Here is a 12,178-nt window from a genome sequence, read left to right as displayed (position 1 = left end):
AACGCGTTTGCGCTTTCAGCTTCACTTCTGTAGCACGGTATTAACTTGTAGTATATGTATGCTTGTTTATACTCCCTTCACATTATACGGCCGAATAATGCTGACGACGCGTGGTATTAACAGGCCCACGTAAAATATTTTGTACCGTTGGCGTGCATGCAGGATGTAGGGTTAAACATGCCTTCAACGTCTGTTAAATTGTATGATTAATGACTTTGTAACGAACTTGGGTGAAGTTTCGCGGTCTCGAATGTTCGTTATCTTTGGTACTAGGTCATGGATTATTTGCTGTAATGTCTTGGCAGAGTTATGGCGAAGTGGCAGAGTGAAGGGATTTGACCACTTGTAGCTTGGAAAGTAGATTGCGTTGTAACATTCTGTGGTAGAATACATTTGAGATTTGTCGAATAGGAAAGATTAAATTAATATGAATATGCAACTTTCTAATACCAATTGATTTACCTTTTAAGCATACAAATTTATTTAAAGAGCTATACTCGATAAAAATCTGACATTAGATATTCGTTATACACATTGGATATTTAAAAATCAAGAAATTGTATCAAACGATCACACTATGAAAGTGTTAATGTAATAAAATGTTCATTACTGCCAATCTTTCCGTTCGATTTAAAAAACTTCAGTGGAAAAGATCTGGCATAAATAATTTTAAATCGAAAAGATATCGTAAAAGGGATAGTTTTGTATTACAGAAACCCGAGTTTGGATTAGAATGACTGAGGGAAAACGATCTCGAATCGGAAGAGTCTAACATAGATAATTCTAGATTGAAAGAAGTTAACAAAAGTAGTCATAGATGAAACAAGAGAAGGATAACGGCAGCTTGGTTCAAAGGCAGCGCTAGATCTGCAACTCTGCGTCAAAACGAATTACTAAGACGGCTCCAAATCAAAAGAGACCAACGTAGTCAAGTTCGGATCAAAGATAGATAATCCTGACTCAAAGAGTGGCATGTAGAACAGTCAATTCTGACTTAAAGGGATTGAGACAAATAATACGTGACACAAGCGATACAAATGACCCTAACTCAAAGGGACACGATGCTGGCAGCCTTACTTTCACCGAAGGAACTCCGTATAAATAACGTTGGAGAAAACTGAACAGTCTACTGAACATCTAAACGAATTGATCTCGATCCTTGGACCTTGAGGTGGCGTATGTACTACGTAGGTCCAAGAATCCAGGTCATCCACACCAAATCCCGGGGACCAGCACTGATCTAAATTAAGTTTCTTGGCTCTGTGGTAGTCTGTATCAGATCCCTTGGGTTTAGATTGATATGTCGAATCCAAGATCGTTTGTATCTATTACTTCGAGTCCAGAAAGGTGTCACTATCGAGTCTCCTAAATCAAGAATGATATATCGATTCTCTTGAATCGACGTCCGTCTATATTAAATTTCTTAGGGCAAAACTCGTTTAAATCTGGTATTTTATATCATAGTTATAGAATTTCACGTGATCTGTTCAATATTCAAATTTTTTATTCAGAATGCTTTGAATCTTTATATTAAATTCGCGGAGTTGGGATATCGTTCGTATTAAAAATGAAATTTAAAATTAAATTCGTTGGACATTTTGACGTCAAAGCTGTTTACGGTAAATTTAGGATATCGATCGATGTAGATTCGAAATGAGAAATAGAGGGCAGAGATTAACGACAGCATGGCTCACTGCAATACTGACAGACCGTAGGATACATAGCATTCTCACCACTGAATTGACAATGTTCGACGTGTCTGTCCAGCGATCGAAGTGGCGTCCAACTAAACTCTCATACTATTAATTTATCGCCGGAGTAAATGAAGTGCACGTTGCATTCGATAGAACATAATTTACAAACCGAAATTAATGCATCGCGTGGAAGATAAGGTTTTCAATCTTTGTTGAATCGTGTTGTTACTCCGTTTTCACGCTAACAGATTTTATCTTCGACGTTTCATTTCGGAACAGATCTTCATTTGCATGCGCGTACACCTGCATATCCCACGATCGGACGTGGCTGCGAATACGTTAGTTTCTTCATTGCAGAAATTTGCAGAAGTAATTCGATCGATTCTATCCTGTCATACGAACGATTGTGTTTGATGGTTGTTTCGTTGTTTACCATGAATGTTGAATTATTTGTGCGTTATTAATTTCATGCGCTAAAGTTTATTGACATTGAATAAATTGTTGGTGAAAACGAATTTTCCTAGTTTGCCAATTTTAAAAGAGTGTTGACAGCAAAAGGTATTATGGTAGTAGCTCATTTTATGTTGCTAAAAAAAATCAAACGTCACTCAGGTATCTTTTTTTAAGAAATATTTTCTCTATAAACAATAAATCATGCACGGTCGAATTTTTTATAGATTTCATACGAATTTTACTTGTCCAATTTGATTTCCACCGATTATTTACACGATCGCGTAATAATTCATCGGGAAATTTTATCTGGCAACTTCATACGTCGTCCATATTTATTTCGCTGTTTGGAAGCGTTTGGAGATCGTCCAATTTCAACAGCGCCGCAACATTGCAGATTTGTGTAACGCGTTACAGGCCGCGTCTGTATTTTGTTAGTCTAGTTCGAAATTCTGATAAATGGTTATTCGATGAAACGTAAATCCTCCCCTCTGCTTCTCATCTGCATTTTTTTCTTCCCTTTTTTCATTGCAATATGCTTTCCTCTTTCAAAGCAACATGCTGTTGGTATGCAACAGAAATTAAAAGTTAGTATATGCATGTGAAAGATATATTATTTATTCAATAGTTTTTTACATTTTTGAATATGCAAACAAATATTGAAGACATAAAAATTACAAATCCTCCATCAAATGCATAACATAAAATGTATGATTCTTTACAAATATCATAGGTATTTGGAAAAAATATTATTATTATTGCTATATGAAATTGTATCTGTACATATCTCGTTTTTGACTAATTAAATCTCACCTGTAGTAAATATCCTTTAATTTTAGAATTTAGATGATTCTTATACTGTTGTCTATACCTCATTTTATTGTCCTTTCTAATATTTTTACGCATTCAATTTACTTTGTTATAACTGTTATACTTATTATACTCTATACATTATTCATTATTTACGGAATAGAATTCCGTAATTTTCATAATTGTATTTGCTGTCATAATGCTAAAATACACGCGATATTCCATATTAATGCACGATCAAATTCGAGCTATACTTTGATCAGTGTTACACGATTATCCTGTGAATTTTAACATTTACTTGTTTATTTAAAACACCAAACATATTATCCCGAACTAGCTCCATCTCCCTATCTCGTTGATCTATCACGAAATTAATCCAAATTTATGTCCGACTAGCTGTATACGTGTTTTCGATGCTCAACTGTCATGGCAGAACGGAATTGTTATGTCCATAACTCAGGCTGAAATTTATGAAAGCCAGTATCATCCGGTAATCCCGCGATATCCAAGTTATATCGCTTAAATCATTATAGTTCGCGAAACGCGAGTGTTATTCATTGACTTCGCAATGCCGTGAAGAACTTGTTAAATCTGTCTCGGTGCAACCATCTACGTCAAATTGTTCGGACAAAGAGCGCATAGTGTGGCTCAAACCCAAACGTTTCTTTGTCTAGAACGGATTTAACAGTTTACTGATGTTCAACGAATTGTCGTATAAATTTACTTGCTATTACTTTTAAAAAACACACACACACACACATAGAGAGAGAGAGAGAGAGAGAGAGAGAAAAGGAGAGGAAGAGAATTTTGCTGTTCTTCGAGATTGCGTCGGCGTCAGTCCGGACTGATTGTATATACCTCGCCTTCCGATTATTCCGCGCGACTGCGTTTTCCCATTGTCGCGATTTGTCTGACTTAACTGGTAATTTGCACCTTGACAAATGGTTCCAAGCTTCCACTGAAGTAGGTATAGTTCATAGTTTACCGAATTATCGGAAAAGTAAATCGTAGCTGGTGAAGTTTCTATAAAGAAGGTATTCACGGTTGTGCAACATGAAGATTAAATTAATATTAAAATCAGGTGTACCATAGCTAGATTAATATTAAAAATGGATACGCTGACAGACATTAAATATTAAAAAAATAGTTACGTTATTACTATCTACATATTTAATGAATAATTCATTATCCAAATTTTATTTTTACATTGGAAAATACATCACTGCTATTTTAGATACTTTAAATGTATATTAGGAATATAATTTATGGCTATATTGCGACTATGATACCACTTATAAAACTATGATCCACTTATAAACAGTTTACGCGACTCTTGGGGTATCATAACCCATGTCATAACTTGCGAAATTTACGTGTCCGATATTTACTTGCAAATTCGCTACACGAATACGATCTCGGTGTCCCTTGACTTGTAAACACGGGTCGCATTTATTCCTTAAAAGCGAATATAGCAGGAGAAAGCGATAGCGCAGTCTGCCAGAGGCATATGCATGAGATAGACGGCTCGGTGTGCAGATTGCACCGACATGAATGACGTTTGCAAGCAGTTATCCAAATTTACATTTCATCGATACGACACCGGTAAATGGTTGTATCTGAAGTACTTCCTCCGGAATACGGTTAACCACCAGCTGTATCAACGTTGCCAGACCTGGTAATTAATTGAGATCACCGAGCTAGCACCTACAGTAACAATCGTCCGCCGATACGATTTTATTTGGATTTCAAGTGCGGTGATAGGTTCCTGCATACGAAACGTTACTTTATCAAAGTTTGAAATTAACAGGTTGGCTATCGTGTAATTAACTTTGTTCAATATTCAGTTGTCATAAATCATGTTAGAAAAATGGTAATTCGCTGTAATTTAAAAAGCTAAATTTGAAAATTTAAATTTTTATTTAAATATTTAGATTTGAACTTGACCGTATGAATTTAAATATGTGTTTGAAAATTTATAAAGAATATTCGAATTACGCTGCTAACTAAATACGTTAATATCTCAATATACCACAGGATTCACAATTTAATTATCATTTGCTATGTATTGTCATATGCATATAAACTAAATTTCTCTTGCAAATACATCCAGATTAGTAAACATCAAAACACATGCATACATAAGTGATGTAATTTAAAAGGAACTTTAAAAACTTCAATTCCAAAACGTATCTCAACCATGCTGTTCAACAACGATAAACGAAAAAGAAGAAAATCTAATACAAGAAAATTTCGAATCGTGTTCGTTATATCGTAACGTGGTATAAAGCGTAATGGCAATGCATGTTAAAACTCTGCTGTGAATAGGTTCTATAACGAGTCGCGTACGGTTACAGGGATTCGCGCCTTTGAACCTTCAACCATGCGATAATGGACACAGCAAATTCGATTGGAATTCTACCGGATTACTGGCACGTTGCTTAATGAAAAGATTCAATATTTCAGTTGTTTTCGTTGATTTTACCGGCTTTACAGAGCAGCGACATTTTCTTGTCTCTGACTGGTGGTACCTTTCAAGTCTGTAACCTGATGTTTCATTCATTTTAATTGCCTCTTTGTAGATCTTACCACGTTGCAACGAGGTTACCACGATAAATAACGAAGAAATATAGTCGGTATTTAATTGTGTATTTCTCAATCTAGTTGGTATCTTTCGAGGAACGTCAACCTCTGCCTCCGAGGTGAATAACAGTTGACTGTAAATTGGTACAAAGACCCCAGCCGAGAAAACCTCCGATGGAAATTATTGAAATGTTATTTCTCTTCGTCTTGATATTCAAGTACAAGCTAGTCGCGCAAGGACGGAAACCGTTTATTGTTGGTTGGTCTTTGTACCGGGAAGTTCAATTTGGTTTCTATTGATCTCGTTTAAAGGTTTCACCGTTGGTTATTGTCAGTTTGTTTGTAGGACTCAAAGAATAAATATTCGCATATAGCCGTTTGCTTCTATTTCTAAATCTAACGTTGGAAAAGGGACCGAAGTGGATAAACAGAGGAACTTTGAAAGTTTCTATGTACACCAGATCAACATTGAAATTTACTTGCTTAATCATACCAATATTAAATCTCCTATTAAATTTCATCGCTTCGAAATTAATAGTACAGATATTAATACTAATTTACTTTGGTTTTATAGAGTACGAAACTCTTTTTACACTTGAACACTTTTCTACGCTTCTCCAAATATTTTCCTGACCCTTTAAATCTTCTTTGCTGTATTTTCTTACAGAAATTCAAAGAGGAAGAACATTCTTCTCACACAAATCATAAATATCGGAAATCTTCAATTATTCCCATACTATGCTACATACTCTCTACAAAAAGTCATTTATAAAAAGCTAGATTTACAAATCAAGTGCTCCTTCAATTATTTCGACAACAAGAATACAAGAAACGTTCGTTGAAGTAACACGTTGCATACTGTATCGTGCCTGGCTTAGATTTCAATGACTGGAGCCTTCTATGTACGTGTATTTACGTACATGTATATGTATTTCTCAGGACATTTCCTATACATATACGTGCATATAAGACACTCATATGTAGAGAACTAGCATTGTACAGCTGGAGACATCGACGAGGAAACTCCCTTAACAGTATTAACATTTCAGGAACGTGCTCGAACTGGATTCTGAGGACACCAGAAACCGATCTCCAACAGATTATATCAGCCACAGGCAATTCTGTCAAGATGATACGGCGAATTCACACCGTAGATTCGTATTACTGAGCTATTATCCTCCGTTAATACACATTTCTTGATGATTCACTTATTATCAACCGCGAACAACGAGGAAAACATTAAATTTTACTAAAGCGCCTTAGGATACATATATCGCAGTTTTGATCATTATTTCTAGTTGTTACTATTTCATGTTATAAGATGTACTACTTAAAGTGGATCACTTGACAGTTCTCCATAGTTGCGACGATATAAAAATTATTTTGGGCGCAACTGAAATGATATCAAAGACACGATCGAATTGGTTACAGGTAACATTTTAATTTGAGAATTGTTCCCTGTGAATTATTATTTCACTGAATAACTTTTAATATTTTCTGCCATTCTATTTTCGATGTTTCAAACAACTGATTTTCATTCGTATTCTGTGGAACCTCTTTGTTTTCAATAATTCTATATCCTCTTTTAATAACATTGAAATTACATAATATACTGATCGCAATGGTATATTGTTTTATTTCTATATGCCCTCTTCGTTTCGTATCTCATTGTCAGTTAATAAAAATATTGAGATGTATAAAACATTCTGGCGCACCCTGATTTTAACACGCAGATGGATGAAACGAGAAACATGTCTGTTTTATAACCTTTTTCATGTTCAAAATAATTAAAGATTTCGCGGAGATGAGCAAAACGAACGTAACCTCGTAGATATTAAAAGATATACATACTCTACAGTTAATGTACTGTAGGACGTCAATTACCTAAACGACCATGTACAAATTATATGGAAACTGATACTCTGGTTATCGATTATTCGATTATGTAAATTGAAATGCCAAAGCGTGTCAAATGATGCAAAAGCGAGCATTATTCAATTGCATACATTAATGAAAGAACTTGGGATATGTTTGGAAGTGGAATATAAAAGTAGGAGCCGTTCTCACTTTCCGATTTAACTTGCATTGAAATTAAAGCATCCTTGTTTTTATTCAAGTTACAATATGTAAAAACGTGCTTTCTGATTAATAGATTAATTACTCGACTTACGTTATCCAATTAATCAACCATCCATTACATTTGTATCTTTATTCGTCGCGCGAACGCAACATCTCATTTACGATTCTTTCCAATCAATTTACGTTATCGGTTTCTGTTCTCCAACATTATGGTTATGGAAGGGGACTTCAAGAATTTGTTTAATATCTTTTTCGATACTATTTCTTCCACTTAGATTCAACAATTTTACGGAATTTCCACAAAAATAAATGTTCGACCGTTCGCGGGGAAACGCGATCGCGAAGAAGCGCGCCAACAGGAGTCATAAATTCCCGTTACGATTATTCCTGTTACGTTAAATGATCGATCCCCTATTTCAATTAGGATAATAGAGATGGTTGAACTGATTATAACACTGAAGTGATAGCTTATAATATACACTTTATTCCAACAACTTTGTAGACATAGACAGTTACACTCGGTGTGTATAGATATAAGTTAAACAAATGACTGAACTAAGGCTGATAAACCAGTCAAGACATTGATTGGTTAACGCATGAAAAGCCGAACACAGATGTTGGCTGGTCTAAAGATGGAAAACCAATAAAATTCGGTGATGATGCTGTGGCGGAGGAAAGCTATTCATGGGTGTGTCCGGCGCACGGGACCATTGGATTTGTTGATGGCAATTTATCTAGGAAAGTGAAGGCAATAATCATTGCTTCTGTTTGGATAAAAAAAAAGTTGGTGGACAAGGAAGGGTTCTAGCCGTCCCCGAGAAAAAGTTGGTAGCGGGAGATATCGTACCTTCCCGGAGTAGACAATAAATTTAAGGAACACTTGAAGTAAGAAGATACTTGTTTGATCTGAAGGACCTTAATTATGAAAATGCCAAGATTTATGGTGGGTCCTTAAGATTATTGAGGATACGCAATGAGGGTGTGTGGATATCTAGCAACCATCTTATCTGCGGCGTGGAGCCCGGTTTGTATAGAGAGTCACCGGACATAATAATAAAAGTCCCTTGAGTTTAATAGATTCCATCTTGTCAGACTGATTAAATATTAGATTATGATATAACAATACGTGTATATAAAACTGATGAGAACAATGTGAGGCAAATTGTTCGTTTGTGAAACTTGCATCATTGAAGCAACAAATTAGATTCTATTGTAAAGTTCGGAACCGTGCAACAACGTTTTCCCCTGTTGTGATCAAAGGACGCGAGAAACGGTAGAACAAGGCTCTTATAACTTATTCCGTGTACACAGTTTAAATTTCTATTTACTTTTACATCGAAAGTTTCTCGCCACGACGCAAGCAGCTCGCGCAAGTTTAACAACTCGTCGCGTCGGTAGAAAGAGTAAATGGCTTTTTCTTCGCTTGACGCGGCGGCCGAACACCGGCTATTACTTACGAAACTTTCTTATCCTTATGCCTGTATCTCGTCGTTCTGATGGCTCCCTTAACGAGACGGAATGCAACGACTTCGAAGCCCCGTAATAGTGCTGCGTTTTTCACGACTACCGTTTTCGACACGTGATGCATCGACGTTGCGAAGAAAACGGCGCGACGTAGCGGTTCGACGTTTCTTGCACGCCCAACTCGAACGGGAACGATATTTCTTGCATCGTGTGTTATGGACGAGCATTGTTTTGCGTGGACTAACTGATGGTTTCACTTTTTGTACGTATATATTTTACACAGTTAATTCTATGCCCTCTGTATATACGGGGCTCACAAAAGTATTTCAACGCATAACACAGAAAAGATTTTATATATCGTATGTGTTACATAAAATATTTCGAAATTTCATTAGCAGCGTATACAGACACGACAAATTTTTTTATTAAATTTCAACATTTTCTATACATAACACATAATATATTTATAAGAAGATTCTACAAGTTTTCGAATAATTGCACAAACTGTCGTATATTTTATATAACAAGTAAAAGGATAATAAAACAGTTCGAAACGGTTGGTGTCTGATCTTGATTAATTTGCAACCATTTGTAACGAATAAAATCATTCCAATTTTCGCGCAGCAAATCATACCACTATTTCGCGAGTTCCATTTTTCTCCATCAAGGAAGAAAACTGGTAACGATTTGAAACTGGTAACGTGTCTGAATCGAGACAGCAATGCAAGCGACGTCGACGAGGTTGATAAATTCCCGTGGCTTCACGGTGGGTGAAAAAAAAAATTTGCGCTCTGCGCATTCGTTTTCTCCCTCGAACGAAATTTGCAACGTAATGGATTTCAATTCTTTTTTCCCGTCGAGCGCGTTCAGAGTTTTGAACTTCCCCTTTTTTCCAACCGAAAGTTTGAGAAAAAGGTATATCATTATATAACACGCAGCTTATCGGTCTGTAACTTTCCTGAACGTGATTAGGAGCTTTACGTAAATTTTACATTTTTCGGTAGATTTAACGGGATTGAATAGAAAAATTTTATTATACGTCTCCGATTTATTTTTGTGCCTTTTATCCATTTTCAATATTTAAACCACGAGAAAATTAGGTTTCTTAGGGGACAAAGAAATGGTCTACATATTAGCGGTCGAGCAAGAAATTAATTACGAGCAAGTTTGACGTATTGATCGCAGTGATCGTGTGTTCCTTCGCAGAATCAAATTTGTGGCGTGGTATAACACCCCAGCCCCTTGGATAATTAGTTTGATCGAGGCGAACGTTACGCCCAATGCTTACCTGGAGATTGGGCGGGCAATGATCGAGCAGTTCCAGCATGTGCCTGATATTCTGTGCGTCCTGAATCACGAAGTTGAGTTCCATGTCGAATTCGCCTCCCACCAGCTGTAATCACAACAAATAAATCGTTATTAGAAGCGTCTTTCAATATGTTCTATCATATTTTAGACCTTCATCGAGTAGAGTATAGATTTCGTACAGAAAAATCGTGTTTCTTTCTGAAATAATATCTATAGAACCTCTTAATATCTTAACTTTAATTTTAGCTTTTTTAGTTCAAATATATTTTTGCTCAGATTAAAACCAATATTTAATGAAAATCAATCGCAACAAATTTGACGATCCCATTACTCTGAAGTCTATTCCGCTATCCATCCATAATTTCAAGGGATGTTTCCATTTAAATCGATTTCGTTTGAATTTATGCTACTTTGCCTCCTCCCATCCATTTAAACTCGCAGCAAAAGAGGTAATGCCTGCCGAATCGAACTGCGTTTGGCCATATAACATCCGTATACACATTTCCGACGGGAAGGTCCAACACATTTAGTAAACGAGCGTGCACTGGCAATGAATTTCCAGTCGTGAAACATTCACGTCGTTCGTGTGCAAAAAATTTATGAGTTTTCTCATTGGTCGGGAGGAACGATGACTTATCGATACCGAAAGACATAAAATACGATGGACTTCGGGGAAAATATTTTCGACAGAAACAACATGCAGCGTGGATTTAAATATGAGGTTCAAAAGAAAGCAAAACAACTACGAACAAGCTGTTGAAAGCGTAAGATTAAAATAAAAATATGAAATAATAAATTATAAGCTGGTATGGTAGACAACTTATTATATGTAGTATGAGCAAAGATTTCGGGGTTTCGCGTGAATTACGAACGTATCGTTGCTTATACATACAAGGGTTACGGAAGCACTGAGGAAGCTCATTTAACGCCCTCGTATTAGACAGATCGAGAGATTAACCATGCCAATTCTGAGATGCCAATAGGACAAACGAGATATTAGTAGGCTTAGTTGATAGTCCTTGTCCAGCCTATTTTCATTCTACCATCCTATAGAATCTGAGACAAATTATTATCGAATTTTTACTTCTTCATTCCCATAGTATGGTAGTATCAATATTAATATTATTAATTAAACTGAATACTACATGAACTGAACATTTTTGCAATGTTACAACAAGATTTTAATGATTTAATAATTATTCGTGGACATTGAATATTGTTATAACAATTGAATTATCTACATTTACAATACAGCTTGCAAAGACACTTATTTTTCATTACTGTTTAAACTTTATAGCAAACTAATCATAGACCACAAAAATGCATTCGATGCTACCTAACCTTGTCTTATATATCACACAGAATAGCGATAATGAATCGTTAGAAATTCGAGGCTATGAGTTTATGAAGCTACCTATATGTGTGCACTTGTGTTCCTGGTGTCTTCTTACAGAGAGATGGCTTATGTACAGCCGAACCGGAAGCTCTGTCTCCATGGGGAGAGCGTAATTTCCGGTGGAGTATCTCTTCCTTCGCTATTCCCTGTCGTGCCTTCTACCAAACACTAGCCCTGATGAATCGGTCATGAATTGCTTATACCTACGTGGACGAGACGCGGTCACGAGCACTTTTTACGATCCGAAGTTTCTAAAAATTCACGAATAACACGCTGGGCTGTATAAAATTGGAAAAAAGTAGCTTAAAATTTGAAAACGAGCAAAGAGCGTTTAAAATGTTTTATATCCATTATTAAAGAAATAGAATTTACTCAGAAATCTGTTTTACTTACTAAA

The 12,178-nt window shown here is 36.0% G+C and overlaps 1 protein-coding gene across 14 annotated transcripts in view; it reads right to left on the bottom strand.

Annotated features, from left to right (window-relative positions):
* LOC100646535 (neurobeachin) overlaps nucleotides 1-12,178 on the bottom strand; it is a 415,043-nt gene that overhangs the window by 136,811 nt on the left and 266,054 nt on the right. For all 14 annotated transcript variants that reach the window (XM_048406436.1, XM_048406431.1, XM_048406435.1 and 11 more), the window contains exon 2: nucleotides 10,366-10,470. In XM_048406436.1, coding sequence (XP_048262393.1) covers nucleotides 10,366-10,470 — 105 coding nt within the window. The remainder of the gene's footprint in view (nucleotides 1-10,365; nucleotides 10,471-12,178) is intronic.

Source organism: Bombus terrestris, chromosome 6, assembly GCF_910591885.1.
Source record: "Bombus terrestris chromosome 6, iyBomTerr1.2, whole genome shotgun sequence".
In the NCBI taxonomy this organism is placed as follows: domain Eukaryota; kingdom Metazoa; phylum Arthropoda; class Insecta; order Hymenoptera; family Apidae; genus Bombus; species Bombus terrestris.
The sequence above is the reverse complement of the archived record's forward strand: the minus strand, read 5'-3'. Positions and strand labels throughout refer to the sequence as shown.